The sequence below is a fragment of the Aythya ferina genome (genome assembly GCF_964211825.1).
Source record: "Aythya ferina genome assembly, chromosome: 4".
In the NCBI taxonomy this organism is placed as follows: Eukaryota; Metazoa; Chordata; class Aves; order Anseriformes; family Anatidae; genus Aythya; species Aythya ferina.
In genome coordinates this window covers 2,302,237-2,323,051 of record NC_140300.1, presented here as the reverse complement: position 1 = coordinate 2,323,051, position 20,815 = coordinate 2,302,237, and the positions used below count along the sequence as shown (strand labels likewise).

The following is a 20,815-nucleotide window of genomic DNA, read 5'->3' as shown; positions in this document are numbered from 1 at the left end:
TGAGCGTGTTCTGGACCCTATTCAGATGAGTCTCCAAACCTCAAATCACGCAGACCTGGACTCCCAAATCCAGTCCCCCTGCAGCCACCTGAGGAGTTGAGCTCTTCCCATGAGCACCCCAGTTCCTGGTGGGTTTTCCAGCCATTAGCAGCTAAAATCCTCCAAGGGAGAAGATATATGAAGCTTGCATGTGTGAGGCGCCCTGCAAACAAATAGCACGGACCACTTACGGTTAAAGTCCTGCAGCTTGGACAGAAGCATTAATGTTGAGTCCTGACTTGAGTTATGCACTTGGCCTTTTGTTCTTTGTACAAGAAGTAGGGAGAGTGAAAAGGAAAGCAAAGCCCAATGGTTTCTCTGGTCAACTCCCAGACCTTTAGCATCTGGACTTGCTTAAAACCCCATAACCGAAGCGGACAGCCACCCCCGTGGGGACCAAGAATAGATGGCTGGGCCCAGCCACGTATGAAAGATGAGCAATTTGATCCTGCTTTGGGAAGAAGCACCAGAAAGCCTGACTGGTTCTTTTCTCCTCAATAAACTGGACCCATGAACTTGAAACCAGCTGCCCGCACTTGTGTCAAAATGACCTGCCAACCCATATGTCAGCGGTAGCATGGGGAGCGCTGCTAATAACCCTGTCAAGGCACTCAGCAAGGGCAGGTATCACAGGCAGCTTTTTCCAGTTGGATCCAATAAATCAAAACCACAGCACCACTATTTTTTAACCGCGTCTTTCAGGCAAACTGCTTCCCAGATGGCTTCGGACAGGGAGAGGAGCATGCGCACCGAGGTGCTGCCTGCAGAGGGACATCAGGGATTTGCATGGAGGGAGGGGAAAAGATACAAGGCTCAAGGGTTTCAGGATACATTTAAGGCAATTCTGAGCTGGGGAATATATATCTAGTCCAGCAGGACACAGGGAAACACTTTTTCCCTATAAGAGGTGGGCCAGGGGTCCAGAGAGTTTTTTTTTCAGTCTACATCTCTAAGCATCATTCTCCCACTCAAACCATCTCCTGTAGGCAGCTAAATCCCAGCTACCACCCCACCAGCTCCCATCAAGTGGACCAGAAAAAGCTTGGGATGTCCAGGACACCCCAGAGGCTATTCCTCGCCTTGCATGGGTGCCATTCCCAGCAGCAGGGAAAAATGAGGCACTGCTGGGCCCCTCGAGGCAGATCTGCAGCTGGGGGATAGCTTCCTACCAGCTTAGCTTGTCTAAGATGCAGGGAGGTGCTTGGAAATATTCATGAAGACACCAGCCTGCCTCAACACCTGCCAAGCTCCCTTCAGCTCAGCAGGTGCCAGCTGTGGCATCGCTTCTTATTAGACCGAAATCCTGGAGGAGTCACAGGTGATTTCAGTGCAATGTGACCTTAGAAGCTGCCTTTCCTTCCTGCACTCCCATTTTTCTTCCCTCTGGCCAGGGAGTCTCCTCACCCAGGGCAAGAGGGGGCTTTATCTTCTGCAAATCTTCTGTGCTCTCCATATAAATGTCCTGGGACCCTGCTCTCCATCACCTTGACCACCACAACCCCTCCTGGGCACACCTGGGCACACTCACCCACAGTCACACCAAAGTCAGTTTTTCTCCTGGTCCATCTCCAGGACCATCCACCTTTTCAAACCTAGCCTCCCAGCCCTGATTTCCAAGCATGCTTTCACCAGGAACCCAACCCCACAAGTCCCATGTTTGAGCCTTTACAGGAGTGATGGCCAGCAGAGCTGAAGGGTGGTGGACACGTCCTGGTGGACACGTCCTGCTCCTGTACCCACCATCACGCGGCTCCCACCACCAGCCCATCCAGCCTGGAGGTCCACTGCCAGAAGTTGTTACCAGAGGGGATTTTGACAGATGTATTTTTAAAAAATGGAACTGTACTGAGCTGAAGATTGATGGGAACAAGCTTTTCTTTGTTTTATTACTTTTTATTTTATTTTTACATGAAATTGTGTCCTTCTATTCTTCTTTATTATTATTTTATATTATTTTTTAATTTTTAGCAGTAGGACTCCCTTTGAATTTGTTCTCTTACACCTTTAGGCTGAGAAGAAGGGGGTCCTTTTTTTCTTTAAAGAAGCAGAGGGAAAATGAAATCCACTGGAGGGGAAAAAAATCATGAATATCTTGGTAGCAAAGTATTATTTTTACAGAAACTTGACAAACTTTAGCCACACTGAAAGTCATGTTTAAAAATGACCAAGCAGAAAGTTATAAAAATGAACAAGTCTTGTGCAGAAATGATGAATTTCAGGCACAATAGATGCCTGTGAAAACAGCCAGGAGAGCAGAGAAGACATTTCTTTCTCCAAAAGCAAAATGAACTCTGCTCTCAGTAATTCACAGTAATTATTAGACTTAACTAGTACTAATTTTTACCCAGGGGTAATTATTTTTTTTAGGCTCCAGAGCCCTGGAAAAAAAAAGAAAATAATGTTTTCTGGGTGTGGCAATATCCCCGCGGAGGAATTTGCACGGTGTCGGGGGACAGCCTGTTGAGGGAGAAGTTTTATTTCTTCTCCGTGCCAGTACGAAGAGACATAAATATCCCGTTCTTATGGATGCAAATAACGGATTGCTCCCGTCAGAACTGACAAAGGCACTAATTTAGGGAGCGTTTCCCTCTCTCGTACAGATGCATTTTTTTATTTTTTTTTTTTGAGATTTTTTTTGCTCTCCCTCTGGGAAGTGAGCTCCCGAACCAGGTGAAAACCCGCCAGCTGATCCCTCATGTTTGATTGCATCTGTGAAGAGGCCGTGGGAAACATATGCCAGAAATGATGCTAACTACCACGCGTGGTAAAACTTGCCAGGTAAACTCAGCACTTGTCAGCAGAAGACAGCCCAGATGCCGCTCCAGGATGCTGCCTTGCATCCCCCTGCTCCAGAAAGGGTTTGAAATGGTCTGACGGGGACTTTGCAGCAAACTGCTAGGTTTCTGTCTTTGTCTCCAGCACATATTTTCATTGCCATCCTTTAATTATTAGTTTGTCTCTGCAGGGATTGATGTGCTCTCTGAATGCTGCACAAGACATCGACAAAGCTTTGGGGGTTGGTTAGAAGGATAGTCCTGAATCCTCATAAAATTAATGATATTCTTTATATTTATATTATTTCATATTCTTTATATTCTTTTTTAATCCAGAGTGTTGATTTTCCTCTGTCTTTACCTGACCAGTGTCCTGTGGGTGGGATTTCTAGCCAATAACACAGATACAGACAAATATCAGGGGACACCGAGGCAGCAATGAATGTCCCCAAAGCCAAGTCCCTGTCCCTAGCTGTGTGGTCTTACACTGCCCTTACTGCTGGAACTGGTACATTGTGGCTGCAGGTGAGACAGATCAGGGAGCTGATCTGGCTGAAAAGTGGCTGAAAAAACAAAAATGTGTTCAAATACTTAATTTTGCCTGGTCTGGCTCCCCCTGCGTGCCCCTTCCAGCAGGGAGCTGGGTGTGAAGTGACGGCAGGAGCTCTCCAGCCAGGCTGGTGATGGTGACACTGCCCTGTACAGCCTCGGAGAGCCTGAATTTCATCAAGCCCTGCCTCCTCCACCCGGCGTCATCCCCAAAATGGGGGACACACACACCAAAAGCGAGGCTCCCCTGCTGTAGCCCACGTGTTTTTTTGGTATTGGCTGCAGGGGCTGCCAGCACCAGCCCAGCACGAGCAACCCGATCCCCATGGGAGATCCCTGCACATGGACATGAGCAGCTTTTGTCCATCCATAACCCAAACACCTAGGAAACATCTGGAGAGCAAACAGAGGGCTTTGGATGGCATCTGCTGAGCCTGCAAGGCTCTAAAGCCAGTTTGGAGGTGATGAGATCCTTCTGGAGAGCCTGAGAGCAGATAGTCGACTACTAGCTGATGGCATTGCTCTGGCTGGGGTGAGAGATGATGAGCGTATCCTTAAATCCTCCCCACTAATCCCAGTTGCGTTGCTGACAATGGAGAGCTGGCCATTTGCAGGAGCTCTTTTCTCTCCGTCCACTTTCTCTAGAGAAAATCAATCAGCCCACCAGGCAGTCAATCAGGCAGTCAATCACTGACTCAGTCGATCCGAACCACTCGCAAAATGGATCCTGCAGAGACCTGGCCTCCCACCCAGATACCCTGAGAGCCTCCCAAGGAGGCTGGGACCTCCCCCAGCCCAGGCTCAGCTCCAGCCCAAGCTGCGAGGCAGGAGCTGAACCAGCCTGGGTCCTGTCCGGAGCCTGGGGCTCCTGAAAAGCTCCAGGGCTAGAATGGTCCCTTCGGGGGGTCGCAATCCCCCTCTGCCTTCGGGACTTGCGAGAGTTGCTGCTGGTGACATCTAGTGACAGGGAGAGCGAGCACGAGGAGTTACCTGGAGCTCTGTCAAAGCCATCTCTACTGAGATAAAATCCCTCCCGGGGCTCTTGCCCAGGACCAGGGCCGGTGCTGGGGTGCGGAGGAGGTCGGTGCGGAGCCGGGATGTCCCAGCCACCTCCCTACACTTCAGGACCTCCTCCTGCCCCAGTGGCCACCCGAGGAGGACCTGAGCATCCTACCCCCAGCCTCCTGCTTCAATTAAGCACAGATCCCTGACTTCGCCGCCTCAAACAAGAGCAAGGGGGAGGAAAAGAAAAAAAAGAAAAACCCAAAGGGGAGCTGTCGGGGTTGCAGCCAAAGCGAGGCGGCTCTCAGCCGTGGCCGCCCGCTGCTGGGGGGCTACCAGCTGGGGGGCTGCAGCCCCTTCACGCCCGGTTAACCGGTCCCGGGGCCGGGGGGAGCCCCAGGCTTTGTCCCCAGGATGGGAGAGGGATAGGAGTGGGATTTGAGCGGGATGGGAGCGGGATGCTCAGAGCGCATCCGCGGTCCCCATCGCAGCGGCCCCAGCAGCATCCCACGGGGGACAGCGTTTTCCACCCGCGACGGCGGTCGCCTTACAGCTCGCGTGGGGCTGAGGGACACGGCTGGGGTCCTGGGAGCCCGCTCCCGGTGCAAAAAGCCCCGCGGGCATCGCAGTTCGGGGGGACACGGCTCGGCAAAGGGGCACCCGCGGCTGCCCGGGCGCTCGGCGCTGCGCACCCAGCGCACCCAGTACACCCAGTACACCCAACTCACACAGAGCACCCAGAGCAACCAGCATACCCAGTACACCCAGCACAGCTGGGGCTGCTACCCCCTCGACATTTCCGTTTCTCCATCACCCCATTGCCCGGCACCGTGCAAAATCCTCCAGCTCCCAATGCCGCCCCCCACAAGCTCTTCTTCCCCGGCACGAAGTGCGTTCGTTCCCCGGGTCCAGGAGCCACCAGCGCACGCAGGACCATCCGGAGCGACAGCAGGATAGGTCCCAGCTCTTGGGTCCCGAGCAGGCACGACAGAGAGCCGAGTGATGCTACCGGGGGGGAGCTGGCGAGTGGCAGCCCGAGGGGGGCGACCACGGTGTCCCCCCAGTCACCCCCCATCAGAAAGTTGTCCCCCCGCGCTTCCTACTCACCCAGGAGGATCAGCGTGCAGAAGTAGAGGATGCCCCTCATCCTACCGCTCGGCACGGCTCAGATCACACCGACACGGCACGGCACGGCTCGGCACGGCACGGCACAGCTCGGCACGGCTCGGCACGGCTCGGCACGGCTCGGCACGGCACACCTCGGCCCGTGCAGGCGGTGCCGGAGGATGCGCGGAGGCTGGGCAGGGCGGGAGGCGGCCCCGGCCCGGCCCTCCCGGGGCGAGCGCTCACGGCCGGCCCCGGGTCCTGCCCGCAGCCGGGGGGCTCCCGGCGGCCGCGCTCCCCCGCATCCCTCCGGGGCAGCAGCCTCGAGCTATTCCTCTTCTTCTTCTTCTTATCCCTCCTATTTTATTATTACGATCATATATTTTTATGTTATTATTATTTTTTATTAGTAGTACTCTTTTCCTATCCCTGTGATTGTAATTATTATTTTTTTTCCTTTTTTTCCTTTTTTTTTTTTTTTTCCCTCCCCTTCTAGCAGCAAACTTCCAGCCCGAGCGGCGGGGCAGCCCTCGCCGCCTTCCCCGGGCTGCCTCCGCCGTCGCCCCCGCCTCTACCGCGGCCGCGGCCCCGCGGGGAGGGGCTTGGAGGCCCGGCCTCCCTCCTCCCCGCCTGCCCGGCCCCCGCCCCGGGTCCCCCCCGGGGGGGTTTCCCCCCCAGTTTGTGGATTTTTGGCTCCGGACAGCCCCTGCGCATCCTTGGGCATTTGCCGCACCCCCCGGTCCCCATGGGTTTTATCCCTCCCTGGGGGTCGCAGCACTCCACGAGTCTTAATCTCTTTGCAGCCCCACCCCCGGGCACTTGTTGGGGGTGACAGCAGCGGCTCTGTCCCCTTGGGAGATGTGTCCTGGAGCTGCTTGCTGCTGGAGGTACAGCCCTGAAAGTCCTGGGCCAAATCCTGCCCCCACTGCAATCAACAGCACCTGGGGTCCGTCCCCTCCAACAAGACCACCTGGATCTCCTCCCCACCTCTGGGGGTGCAGGTTATGTGCTCACACCCTCATAACCCTCCATCCAGACCCATCGATACCCAAAAAATTATCCAGCCCTGGCACGAGATCCTTTGCCATGGCCCCTTGGCCCTTCTCCCACCCCCATCACCCCACACCCTTCAGCCCCATGTCCCCGCAGGTGACCCCCCTTTAGGAAGCCGAGCAGCAAAACCTGGCTCCTCCAGCCACCTCTTAATCTTTATGATGATGAGTGAGCATCATTTCGCACTACCTCCATTTCATGCATGGAGAGGCTGCGACACAAAATGTGAAGTGATGTCTTCAGGTTCACCCAGTAATTAGCTGACCAGCAGAGTACCGAGCCTCGCTCCCAGCTCAGCACCCTGTAAACACGGCCACTCCTCTTCTTGTTCTTCATCCGAACACAGCCACGACCTTTCAAAGGTCCTTCATTCTTTTTTCTTTTTTTTTTCTTTTTTTTTTTTATTATTATTTTTTCCTTTTTTTTTTTTTCTATTTTTCTTTTTTCTTTTTCCTTTATTCATTTATTTTCTTCTCTTCTCTTCTCTTCTCTTCTCTTCTCTTCTCTTCTCTTCTCTTCTCTTCTCTTCTCTTCTCTTCTCTTCTCTTCTCTTCTCTTCTCTTCTCTTCTCTTCTCTTCTCTTCTCTTCTCTTCTCTTCTCTTCTCTTCTCTTCTCTTCTCTTCTCTTCTCTTCTCTTCTCTTCTCTTCTCTTCTCTTCTCTTCTTTCCTGGCAGGGGTTTCCCTTCCCTTCCCTTCCCTTCCCTTCCCTTCCCTTCCCTTCCCTTCCCTTCCCTTCCCTTCCCTTCCCTTCCCTTCCCTTCCCTTCCCTTCCCTTCCCTTCCCTTCCCTTCCCTTCCCTTCCCTTCCCTTCCCTTCCCTTCCCTTCCCTTCCCTTCCCTTCCCTTCCCTTCCCTTCCCTTCCCTTCCCTTCCCTTCCCTTCCCTTCCCTTCCCTTCCCTTCCCTTTTTCCTCTCCCATTCTCACACAGAGGCTCCTCAGGGGATGAAGAGGAGGACTGGGCACTTTTTCCGCCCTGAAAACTCAGGGAATGCTTTTGAACATTTGCAGCGAGAGCTTTTCTCAAGTGCTGGGTCAGGTATTTTGACTAAACAGGTATTTAAAAGCTCTTGGAAGGTGTTTTTTTTGCTGGAGCTGTTCAGGGTTCTTAACTCGCTTTTCCTCGTGACTTCACCTCATTAATCCTCCAGCAAGTTCTCACGGAAAACCAGAGGAACTGCACCTTTTTGTTTTTCATGAGAAAAACAGAGAAGGGAAATAACTCACACAGCCACAGTTGTAGGACTTATATATATGAGGGATAAAGAAGTTGAGAAAATACTTTTTGCTTTTTTTCCCCCTTGGCAAATCAGGAGGAAGGGGTGCTCCCTGGTCTGCCTCCCCTTTGGAAAGTCTCCGCCGTGTTCCAGCCTGGAGCTGCTCAATTAGCCAGCTTTTGAGTCCTCTGTCTGAATTGGAAAGCTGTAACTAAATGAATGTCTTTAATAACTGTATTTCACATCTAAAATGAGCATTTCCTGAGTTGCTCTGTGGGGAAAAATAAAGTGTTAATAAAACCTCATTTGGAGGAAAAAGCATTACTCTTGAGCTAGTTTTTTTTTGACTTTTTTTTTTTTTTTAAGAGTATGATTATGCTTAAGCAAATTTCAAAATGAAATTGCAATGAGATGCAATTGAAACATCTCACTGGTAAACTGGGGAAATGATTGGATTTTTCTGCTTATTATTATTTTTAATTATTTTGCAGATTCTTTTTTAGCGTGCCATTTTTGAAGTAACTATTTTCCCAGAAAAAAAAAAAAAATAATAATACTGGACCATATGTGAGCTTTTGTGTTATTTTAACAAACAAAAAAAATGTTTTCCTTGGAAAACACCCACTCTTTGCTCAGGAATGAGGTAGGGTGATGCTGCTGGACTGAAGGAGGTGACCCAAGCCCCATCAGCTCATCCATTAAAGAAGGGACGGGCTCAGTTTGGTGTCCCACCACCCACCCCAGTGTTGAGAGCAGGGATGTGGGGATTTACTCTGCCTGGTGCTACATCGTGTCCCCTTGCTGTGCCTGAGCTGCCAGGAAACTTTCCTTCTAGCCAGGGCAGGGAGGTGGCAGCAACCTGCTCCGTCCCCATAGCTGGAGCCAGGGGAGATGTGAAGGCATCCTTGTGTCCCCTCTAAGGCTAAGGACATGCTACAGCCTCTCCTGTCTACACTGCCAAGGTATCAGTGAGATGAAAGCAACATTTCTTCTTAAATTTGGGAAAAAAAGAAAAAGAAAAAAAAGCACCGGAATTTTTTTTTGGGAAGGGGGGAAAGTCCATGCACAGCCAGCCCCCACTGTTTATCCCAACAAAGAGGCATTTCCTGCCTTGTCTGTAACGACATGCATGCAGGGGGGACCCACGCCCTGGGAAAAGCCACCCAGAAGAGAATTGCTGCAGATCCCGTGAAGAAAGAGGCATCATTGTTCTTTGCTGCCTTATTTATCAGATCGGAGCTTCCTCCTAATCACTGGGTGGATGCTGAGATGAAGGGAGTTAATTAAAAACACTCCTTCCATGCTCATATACACACCCCTCCTAAAATTACCTCTTACCTTTCCTTACAAAGGAATAAAGGTGTCGATAAGTCAGGTCCAAAAATGCCATTGTTGCTCATGTGAGACCTGCCCCAAAGAGCCACTCCCCAGAGCTCCGGACAACAGATGTAGCGATGCCTATGAAAGGAAGAATTGTTTGGGTAGGTCCAGGGAGAAACTGCTGGGCAGGAGAGGCACACAGAGTATGTTGATTAAAAGAAGTGCACTTAGAGAAGTGAAACTGGTTGCGCTGGAAGCTGGAACGCAACTTTTTGTCTGTCTTCCTGGAGTAAGATTGCTGTGGATGCCTCTCCCATGCTTTGCACACCATAGAAGATTCAAAATGTAGCTACACACACACAAAAAAAATTAAAACTTAAAAATTAAAAAAAGGCAAAGGAACAGTGGCCATCCCTTTTCATGAATGGAGAAGTGATGATAAAGATGTTAAGTGATACATGCAATTTAATGTTGGAAAACAGCCAGGACCTTCCCAGGACATCCATCCATCCATCCATCCATCCATCCATCCATCCATCCATCCATCCATCCATCCATCCATCCATCCATCCATAACACCAGTGGGGTGTTACTGGGCAGGATCTCTGCTGCCACCCTACATGTACATCTGTAGGACCCTTACGTGATTGTCATTCATAGGACCAAAAGAGAAACCCATCTTTGCCATGGAGCAGTAGCAGTTTTCAGTGAAATTGATAGCACATTTTCCCGTAGGATTTTGAAGCTGCTACATCTCTCTTGAATAACATCCTTCAAAAGACATTTCCACCTACAGAGTTAGGTCTAAGGTTGTTCTCACTCACTTCATGCATGCCATATGATCCAAGACATGGATAAGCTTTGCAGATGGAAGGACTTCAGCCTGGCCACTGTCAGAAATAAATTAACCTTCTCCTGATCTGGCAAAGCTGCTCTTATGCTCATCCTTGTCTGCTGTGCTCAGGCACCTGCCTGCAATGTCTGTGCCACCTCTTTAGTCAGGTGTTGTCTCTGCTGGTTTTAAGACAAAGAGGGCAGGAGAAGGTCTCGGTTCTGTCTTTTCAGCTGTTCATGAGAGTGTAAGAGCTGTGAATTTGAAGTGTGAGTTTTGTCAATTTTGGAAGTCTTCCTCCACCTCCTCTCTATTCCTTGCACCTGAGTTGGTTTGGGACTCTGATCACTGACCCTCTGTGTGACTGCCATGTAAACCTACTGAACTGGGCTGACTGGGCTGTAGGAAAGTTGTTTCCTACTATTTTGGAGCAAATAACAACAACAATAATAAAAAATATTAAAAACTTTCTAGGAAGAATGCTCTAGGAGTGCTTTTCCAAAGACCCCAGAGTGTCTTAGCTCCTGGAGGGTGTTTAAACCCATTGCCAAACAGGTGTTACTTTACAGAAAACTGCAAAGACTTTGGGAATCCTTGTGCATTTTGTGAAGTCTGAAAGGATCTGGAGCTGAGCTCCTCTGCTGAGATCCTGAGCTCACAGACAAGTCAGTTGGGGCACCACGCTGCCTTGCAGAGTTACACCAGCAATAAACACAGCAAATTGTTCTCCTCTCCCATGACCGCTGGAGTGCAGCCAGCCCCGGGTGAGATAGAGCAGGATTTATCTGCCACACTTTGCAATTAGGTTGAGGTGAGCCAAAGGAAAAGGGAATCTGAGTGATATCCTGAGTGATAATAACCCCATTCCTTCTGTATTCTTTGTATATCCAATTATGGGATACCTTGAGAGAAAACCCCAGACAGACATTACACAGTGAAATGAGAGGTGAGATTATGGTTGACCTCCAGATATGTGCTTTGTTGTAATGGAGGTATGATATCTTGGGAAAAAGTAAATACTCCATCTTTGCTGTCAGTTAAGATGGACCATTGAATAGGGTCGCAAAAAGCAAAGTGGGTCATGGAAATATATGGAAATTTAGAAATGAGAACTAGAGGGAAACTCTATCCCCAAAGCTCTCAAATCAGAACACCTAGATGGAGATAACTCTCCATCACCAGGTCTACAAGGACCGGCATGGACAACTTCTGATCTGGAGGCAATAACTCAGAAGAAAACTCTTGAGTCAAGGTGCAGTTTCTGGGCTGGGGGGCAGCAAAAAGCAGGGCTTATAGCTGAAAGAGAGAGGTAATCCAAAAGATGGCAGAGCTCTTGTCTGTTCTCAAAACTTCACTGGACTTTATTACAACATGGAGTGAAGGGGGCACTAAAGATACAGGGAACAGCTGAGAGAACATAACACGTGAAGTTGATATTTTCTTGAACAAAATAAATTTTAATAGGAAAAAATGGGTATGTGAAAAATCTCTCTCTCTTTTTCTTTTTTTTTTTTTTTTATATTTTATTTTATTTTAAATGAGGGATTGATGGGGTGCCATAGGGTAACCTTGTTAGTCCAGTAGGAGAAGACAGAGTTTGATGAGGGAACCACGAGACAGGTAAGAAAGTGGCTAACGGGAAATGATATCGAGCAGTGCTGGAAGCAGGAGCTGGTCTATTAGTAGAGTTTCTCCTGGGTCTGTCTTGCGATTGATTTGCTTAAGGTTCGCAGTAATGATTTTGGCCCCCTAGGTGGAAATGAAGTGCTAAGAAAGTCTGTTGGTGGAACAAAGCTGAGAAACATTTATGAAATGTAGGGAGGAGCTGAATATCACAGAGATGACCTCGAGGATGAGCAGAAACACAATAAGAGGGTATAAAATGTGAAGTTACGAACTTGAGAACAAGGAGTTCCATAAATAAGGCAATTTCAGGTAATTCTCCGTTGGGAATCATGCCCAGTTGAGCCATGGCAGTTCAAAACAGTAGTGGACATGCAAACACAGACTGAGGGGCTACATTTTTGGGTACCAGACTGAAACCCACATTCAGCTCAGGTGAAAATGCTGGAGGCACCGTGCCAAGATGCAGAAGCTGACTTTGACTAACACCTGAGAAAGTATCTCAAAAAGATCTCAAAAAGCAAACAGCCTGCTGCTGGGGTTCCGTATTCATCAAACCATCACCTGTCCTGCAAAACGTGGGGGAGGATCGACTCTATTTTGGGAAAAAATCCCTGGATTAGGCAGACCCAACCAAGTGCAGTCCCTGCCAGGATGCGACACAGTGGCTGGTCCAGCTCCCGACTCCCGAGATGGAACCACTTCTCCTAAATCCACTTAAGACGTGCAAACAGCCCTGTCAATAATAGCAGCTCGCGGAGCTGTGTGCTGAACTGTGGCTTTCTCTGGGCTGCAGTAGCCTTGGTAACTCTCAGGGAAAAAATAACCTAATTTTCTCTTTCATCCATAAGCTGAACCCTTTAATTTGCTTTCAAGTGAATTAAACATAAGCCTCCATTTTTCTAATTCCTTTGTCCTAATTTAAAAGTACTGACATTTATCACAGGAGTTTTCTAGATTTCCAGTTTTCAGCTCATTGTTTTAGTATTTTTTAAATAAACCAGAGATTGACATTTTTATTGCTGAAATGCTTCCCTTCTCTCCTCCTTTTCTTAATAACACGGCGATATTGTGTTCATTTCTAAAATTTTCTAATAACAAGGAGGGCAGCCTGTGTCCTGCTGCATAATCAAGGTGACCATGTTTTGTAACTGAGTTATGCTTGTTATGACTTGTGTAACACAAGAGGATCTTTGGAGGAAAACCACCAAATCCAGATGTCCTGAATGCCATCTTCATCCCTTTAATATTCTACATGCTGAATGAGTCTTTAGCTGGTTCATCCCATGAAGGTTTTAGAGGTACCAGAAACTACGATTCCATGAAAACTACTAATACTAGCACCCATTGGATTGCATTTCCAGAAGTAAGGACTGCCTGAATAACTTTCACCCTAGAAAGTTGGTTTGCTGCACTCAATTCATCTTTTCCAAGACAGGAATTTCTCTCATTCTGTGTTTGTACAATATTGTGTATGTTGAGGCTCCCCTCTCCCATTTGGCATGAGCATAAACACAGCATAAAATATATCCTGGGGCAAAAATAAATAAATAAAATAAATCTTCTTCCTTGTGGCTGGAGTCCCTCTTGGAAAGTTTGTGCATTTATTTTCCACTTTTGTTTTTCCTTCAGTAAATCATGGGGCTGGTGAAATGGCGTCAAAGCTAACGGACAGCCCTTGGGGACCAAAGCCCTCTGTTTATCCACGGGCATAGAGGGAGGACACTGGAAGTGTTTCCCACACGGCTTTCCTAGCATGCCTCAAAGTTTGCACACAAAGACGAGGGGATGAAGTTCACTCACCTCTAGATGACAGCTCTTCTCCAGACACTGTTATTCTTCATTCCAGCACCAGGCTGCTTTTCAGCAGTTCGTGACAAATCTCCGTTTTCCTGCAGAATTTCGGGTTGTATGTTCTTTTGCTTTTGGACACCGCATAGCCATTCCACCACGCATGAAGTTATCTAAGATCGTCTGAACTTCCATCAGTGCCAATGAGTTGCCCTCTTGGGTCATGGCATTTAGGGGCAAGTGATGGGAAGATCTTAGTGCCAGAGTTAACTCAATAATTTGGTGCAATTAAAATTAAATCCCAAAGCTCACACCCAAATGACATTACTGACTTCTTAAGGAGCTCAGGTGCAGCCCTTCAGTGCAGAGGAATGGAAGAACAGCTGGACATGGGACCTCTGATGGCTATGGCTTTGTTGCTGCTGAATCCATCTAAGAGACATGAAGAGGAGTGGGCACCAAGGGCTGTATGGGATCCCCTCTCCACGAGATGTCCAATATTGGGGTCTCTGGTGGGCCAGTCTGGTGTTGAAAGTGAGCAAAGACTTGCACTCCTCATTGTGTGGATGTACACTAAAGCATCCAGAGAAAAGGTCTGTACTTCAGCTGGGCTCCTGTGAGCGTAGCCACTCCAGAGCTCCAGGCAGCAAGTAGATATTTTCCATATTTTGCCAAATAGGCTTTTTTGTTGTTATTGTTTTCGTTGTTGTCCGCTGCCAGGAGTTGAACTCCAAAAGCAAAAAATATATGTGTTGGGTTTCAGTGGACTTCTGCCCCTCATTCCCTGATGGGCAGTTTTCTTCTTGGAGCCAGAAAATACCTTTTGAAAAGAAAAGCAAGATTCCAGTCTTTTCTGGTGGCAATTAGAAACGCGGGGTATTGGTACCTTTGAAAATTGAGCCTCTTATTTAACTGTCTAAATACAGATTTAATTTCCCTGCTTTTGGCACCTAAGCTTGAAAATTTTCTTCTTGCAGATGAAAACAGAGCATTATAGAAATTGAGTCTGTGCCATTTTTTCCTACTTTGTGAGAGAAAAAAAAAAAAAAAGTAAAAGAAAAAGAAGAGAATCATTTATCAGTACTTGCACCTCTTCTGTTTGAGCCACTTTGAACCCAAATCCCTCACGAATATCAACTCTGCACCACTACGGATATCCCAAAATGATTTTTCTTTTCCTCAGAGCCATGTTTAACCAATCCATGGTAAGAGGGCAAGCGTTAGATGAGCTGGGGTCATATTAAGAAGGTAGAGTGCAGGTGGGAGAGGAGCAGAGAAGGGACCCCGTAAATTTGTGTGGAAGACATAAGATCTTAGCAGAATCCTGTACTGACATAGCCCAGCACACTGCTGTATGAAATAATCACTGGGAGGTCTGCAATTCTCCACATCCCTCCTTCCATCCCTTCTCAGGTCTGGGGACGCCACTTACTCAGCACAGCTCCGTCACCCTTCGTGGGACTGTGTTAGCAGCTGATGCACTCTTTATAGCACAGTCTGACACGTCGGCTCGCACAGCTCCAGCCCCAGCAGTCCCTGCATTACAACATTAATTCAAGCCCAAGTCCTGCAAGCCACCCAGCATCTCACGGGAGGTGCGCGAGGGATACGGGGCGATGGATATGGTTTCTCCATAGCACAGCTTGTAAAACTCTTTCTGACAGCTCCTGTTTGCCATTAAAATTCACATATGCCTCGGGTGAAACCATGTGATAAGGGAGACGATTCAGAAGAGATGGGAGATGCACTCCTGGCTGTAACCCAGATCCAGGGCAAGGCGATTTGCATCTGCAGCCCCCCTTCCCTTATCCCTTTCCCCACTCAAATCAGTAGCTCTTTGGGGGAGGCTCTACCTGGTTTTCCAACTATGCATCTAAAAAGGCTTTGATCTCAGTGGTGGTCTCTAGAAACTCCCAGAACAGGATGAAGAAAACAAGTGCAAAGGAGAAGCGTGGAGTGATCCTGTTGTGTATGCCCCCAGCCCCTTGCCTTCCCCCCTAGTGTGTGCTCAGGTACCAGCCCTTAGGAGCAGGGGGCAGCCCCTGGGGGGCTATCACTGCAACCACAGCTCTGGTGGTGTATCAGCTTCCCAGGGAAGCTGTTTGCTTGAGGGGTGAATGAGGAGGAGGTGTGAGGGGTCGGGGATTTGTGGAACAGAAACCAGAGGGGGATGTCTTTGTCAGCCTCGATGGTAATGGGGAAAACAGAGCAGCCGGGGCTGCCTCTGGTAAATGCATTCCCAAGGAGTGATGGGCTGCTGTGTCAGTGTGGTGTATTTGTTTCTGCTCTCAAGGGCTGATTTAATGAAGAAAAGTTCAGCAGGCAGAAGGGGAATGCACACACGGAGGGAAAAGCCTCTCCGGCTCCACGGGGTTGTCCTCACACATGTTCCACGTCTCCGCTTAACCGGACAGGTGGACCTGCCAAAATCACTGTGAGACCTCTGGGATTCACTGCTGCTCCTCCAGACAGGTGGTCCTGGGACCTCAGACCCCTTTTCACCACATTTACAAAGAGATTCAGCCTCAGATTGGCTCTCTGTGGACTTGCTCTCCACGACCACCCAGGGGAGCAAGCAAAAACAGCTCGCACACATCAGACACAGCTTGGGCAGGAACAGGGAGAGGCAACAACATGTTGGTGTTTTGTCTAATTTTCTCATCTTTTTTCCACTGTTTACTCCTGGAGGAAGTGAACAGCAAGAGGAGCAAAGATAGAGTGGAAAGCAGAGCAAGGGTGTGAGAGAAAAAGGTAAGAAAGAAAGGAAAACAAGGAAAAAAAAGAAGAAAGAGTGGAAGAGAGTGAAATAGAGAAAAAGGTAGAAAGGGAGAAAAGAGAGAGAGAGAGAAGAAAGAAGGAAGGAAGGAAGGAAGGAAGGAAGGAAGGAAGGAAGGAAGGAAGGAAGGAAGGAAGGAAGGAAGGAAGGAAGGAAGGAAGGAAGGAAGGGTGAGGAGAGGGCAACGTGACAGGAAGGAATGAGTGCACAAAGTAAGGAAGAGAGAGAGGAAAGAAGAAAAATATAAGTCTGAAAGAATGCAGATTATCTTTTTCTTTTTTGTCTTTTCCTTTTCCTTTTCCTTTTCCTTTTCCTTTTCCTCTTTCTCTTTTTTCCAAACCCATACTTTCCAATTTGCCCATTTTCCTACAGTTTTATACCACCTCCCTCACCCCACATCCCACTGGCCACTGCAGCCCCGATCTCCTGGCTGCAGGGCTGCCCTTCCCCACAGCCACTCTGCCCCACGTGTCCTCCCCGAGCAGATCTGCCCCTGTGTCCCCAGAGCTGGACCTTCAGTTTCCCATAGCCGCTGAGTTCCCCATAATTGCCATAATCTGCTGCCTATTAAATCTGATAGCTCTGTTATCACTGTTAATAACAACTAATTAGAGAGGCTGTCACAGGGAGTGGTTCTGTAAGGCAAAGTATTTGTCCTTAACTTCACATAAAGGCTCTATATTAAATTAGGGGGAAGCACACAGCTTCAAGGGCATCTGCACTCGGTAACTTCCAGTCCCGAGCAGTGAAATGGAAATGCTCCACTGATTTCTCCACAAGGAACTGGATAGCACATTTGCCAACATGAAAAAAATTCTGGAAAAGAGCTCCCCAAACTCCCTCCAGACATGGAAAAAAAATGGCAACTGCAAAAAATGGCAGGAAAATAAAGGCTGGGATGGAGAAAGTGTCTGGGTGAGGGTGGCAGCGGGGGAGGATGCCAGGGAGGTGTTTCCGATTACAAGGTGGAATAATAGGGACATCGCTGAAAGTACCAAACCCCCTCCACACCTCGGATTTGCTGAAAGCCAGCAGAGGTTGCCACTGAGGAGTGAAGGATGCTTTCAGTTTTGATGATGAAACATGAACACTTTTCCCACAGTCATTTTTTCCTGGTGAAAACCTGCCCAGTAAAAAAGGAAAAAATAACCCACATTTTTCATTCCTACTTCTGTGATTTCCTCTCTGACCCAGAACCTCCATAAACCAGAACCTAAGCAGCTGATTTGTCAGCAGAGGGGAAGTTTGGGAAGGAGACCATTGCTCACCCCAAACTCTGATGCATGTGAATTTGCATCGGGATTGCCTGAGAACTCATTCAGGTTTCTGATTCTGAGACACACACTGCAAAAGCTGCTGAAGCAGTAGCAGGGACTGAGAAAATGGAGATGTTAACAGGAAAAGGTAGTGAATCAAGACAGCCCTGAATCCCTTTTTTTTCACATGAAAAGGCATATTCAGGGTCTGTTTCACATCACGGCTACGTGGGGAAGGGGCATCCCTTCCCACAAGCTCTTGGCTCTACAAATGAACTACCAAAGTAAAAGGATAACAAAGTAAAATCCCTTCCTTGCTCCAGTCCACCCAGGATGGGGCCCCTCTGCTCCTGAGGAGAAACAACCCTCCATCATCCATCACCGATGCTTACCAAGTGAAACTCCTGCTTATGAATAGCAACGAAGCCTTTAATCACTTTGGCAGTAAGTGAGTGCATTTGCTTTCCAATATTTGATAAATAAATCCAAATCGTTATGGTCTCGCTTTAATTAGAGCAGCAGCAATTTCGTCAGATGATGGATGGTCCTGTGATGACTTTGCTAAGGTGGCCTCATGCTGCTGCCAGGTTCAGGAGGTGGACCTGCCGGCTGAGTTTGTTTTACTGCTGGTGCCACTGCTGGAGTTTGGGCTTCTGGTTTTACCTGTCAGGCAAAAAAGGGACTGGTCCTAAAAGCTGCCTTAATGGATGGTTGGGATCCTGTAGTGGGAAATGGTGGTGTAAAAGATAGCATATGGGGCAAGATTTTGGTTCTGTCCTTTAATATTCTTCCTTTTTCCTTTCCCCTTATAACTGGTGTCATTCTCCTGCCCAGGATGGAGGGGGAGCAGTATCACATCCAGGGGGGTAGATTTGGTAATGCTCACAGCACTGAATGAAGCTTTCGGCCATTCATCCCTTAGCTTTGCCACCAGCATTTAATGTCCTTGGAGCTGTCACAATCTGCCTGTTTCCACAACTCTAAAAAAAAATCAGGAATGCCTGGGAGAGGTGCACGGGACTTAAGAATTACCCAAAGGCAGGAAGCCATTACGTGAAACGTACTCTTGCATTAAGACAAACACGTGTCCCGTACAACTGTCCCATTGTTTTGAGCCCACGTGTTCCCCTAGGAGTCATCGGAGATCTTCCCTTTGCGTTTCCCTGCTGTCAGCACCTGCGGATGTTTGCACAGAGGCAGGTCTGGCAGTGCCTGCAGATGATGAGCCAGCTGGCAGCAAGGCTCCTCTTCGCCAGGACCCTTCCTTTTTCCGACATTCCTCGGTCTTGTCCTGACATCGCAGGGGCGTGCTTGGCAGTGTGTCTTCCCTGGTAAACAGGGAACACAATGCTGGAGCTGAAAATACTTGGAAGGCTGATGGCTGGAGACATCGGGGGGAAAAACAGGAACTTTTAGGGGGCAGCTCTTCTGAACGTCTGAAGGCTGAGGGCTTGAATCTCATCCCCATGGTCTGTAACGACAGCTGGGCTCCAGACTAATTGAAACTCAATTCCAAAGGACTGTGAATCCATATAACAAGATGTCAGCAGTATGTATATTTGATGCTCAGGGCTGTTTGTCCCTGTCCTGCCAGACAAGTCCCACCACAAAACTTCCCTCAGGCATGACACTGGAGGACTATGCAAAGCCAAGGCTCCACTGGTGCTGATTTTCAGCACCCTTATAAATATATATAGACACCCCCCTCCCAAAAAACTGCAGAGCAGATTACTTTCAGTTGCCACTGTGTAAATAGAGATTGCCTTTGACTGCGAGTGCAGCAGTGGGATGGAGAGGTTTCCCTGGGAAAAGAAACTTCTCCGTGCTGATATGGGCAGATATATGCTTTTGGTTGCAGACTACAAAGCGAGTGATTTTAGGTGCTGGGTTTTGATATCATAATGTGCCCTATTTTCCATCTTTCAGGCGTGAATAATGGAGTGTTGTGTCTGCGAAGGCACCGCTCTCTCAGGATGCTGGCGAAGGAGGTGCAAATCTCCAAGGCCCTCCTGTGACTGCTCTCCTTTCATCTCATCCCGGGGCCAGGCAATTGCTAGAAATGCACTCGGAGGTCAGCAAAGAGATGGATTTATTGAGGATGGAGGAGCAATTGGGCATGGGGTGGTGGGGAAGGATCCAACCAGGTCCTCCGTGCAGCCAGCAGCCCACTGGTGGGACTGCAGCTGTGTTCTCATCCTGCAGAAATGCTGGACATAAATCTGCTTGTGAAAAGGTTTTGCTGTTGGTGCACTCAGCTACTGGGGGTTGGTTTTGAGCTCCCTGGAAAGTATCAGGAGGGTTGTGCAGGGATGAGGCCATGGTGTTGCATTTGGATGTGCCCAGTGCTGCCTGCAGACAGCTGTAAATTTAATCCAGTTGCAATCCTATCCCTTCCCTGTGCTCAGGAGCATTTTTATGGGGAAGGAAATCTCCAGGTGAGTGGTTTCAAAGGCCCTTAAGTGTGCAAAGGGACAGTCTGCTGGACTTATCTACTCCAGGGATGCAGGCTTTGGCCATGATTTGGTGGCACCCTTCATCTCTTGGCACTCACCATGGATAAACACACTGCTGGTTCCCAATCTGACCATTTTCCTGGGGTTAGAAAAGGGCTCACCCATTGCAGTCTGACTGTCCTGGTGGCTGCAACAGAGAGCTGCTAGAGCAAACCAGAAAGATCGCCGTGGAGCAGGCAACCTGCTTGTGGATGCTGCTCCTCATCCGTCTTGTCCTCCCTTTTGCTAAGCAGCAATGAAAAATAGAAACTCCTGCTCTGCTGGATTTGTTCCGATTGGATGTTCTGGTGCCTCTGATGCTCTTTGAAGGCACTGCTGGGTAGGAGGGAGGTGTTTCCAGCAGAATTCACATCCGAGCTTCGAATCAAGTTACATTTCAAAGCGCTCAGATCTTGTCTTGGATTAGGGGGAATTTGGATCTGCCCTTGGCAGCTGTCTCCGCAATTTGGAGAATTCAGAGCCAGAAGCTGGCAATGGTTTCAAAGCCTTTTTTTCACGAGTCTTTCGGGTCTCGATGTTAGTATCATTCATTGATTCATTATGTCAAATGATGTAAGTACAGCCCAGAGGCAAGTTTGAACTGAAACTTTTGAGACCCCTTTCAAGCCTTCTGAGATATTCCAGGCCTTCGACCTTACCAACTTTTAAGGTGAATTTGGCTGGCAAATGTTTTGTTCTTTCCTGAAAACAGAGACAAAATCAAAGTAAAAAAGCTTCTGTTCTTCAAGGACAAAAAAAAAAAAGATAATCAACCTTTCACTGAACTTAGTGTTTTCTGAGGTTTTGGCAAAAAAGCTTCCCTGAGTTCAGTCTTCGATGAGAAATGTGAGTATTTTCAAAGGAAGCAGACACTTACCACACACACACAAATAAATAAAATACAATTGTTTCACTCCTCTCAAATCATTCTTAAAAATGGTGTAATTGGAATCATTTTGACAGCTAACCTCTGGATGAAATGCTACGTT

At 48.3% G+C, this 20,815-nt stretch overlaps 1 protein-coding gene across 2 annotated transcripts in view; it reads right to left on the bottom strand.

The window, feature by feature from the left end:
- The window catches only part of GFRA4 (GDNF family receptor alpha 4), a 65,390-nt gene extending 59,382 nt beyond the window's left edge, over positions 1-6,008 (bottom strand). The window contains exon 1 of one of the 2 annotated variants that reach the window (XM_084516813.1): positions 5,472-6,008. In XM_084516813.1, coding sequence (XP_084372939.1) covers positions 5,472-5,511 — 40 coding nt within the window. In that variant the 5' untranslated portion in view covers positions 5,512-6,008. The remainder of the gene's footprint in view (positions 1-5,471) is intronic. The other variant, XM_084516814.1, reaches the window with a different exon arrangement.
- Positions 6,009-20,815: the final 14,807 nt, after the last annotated feature.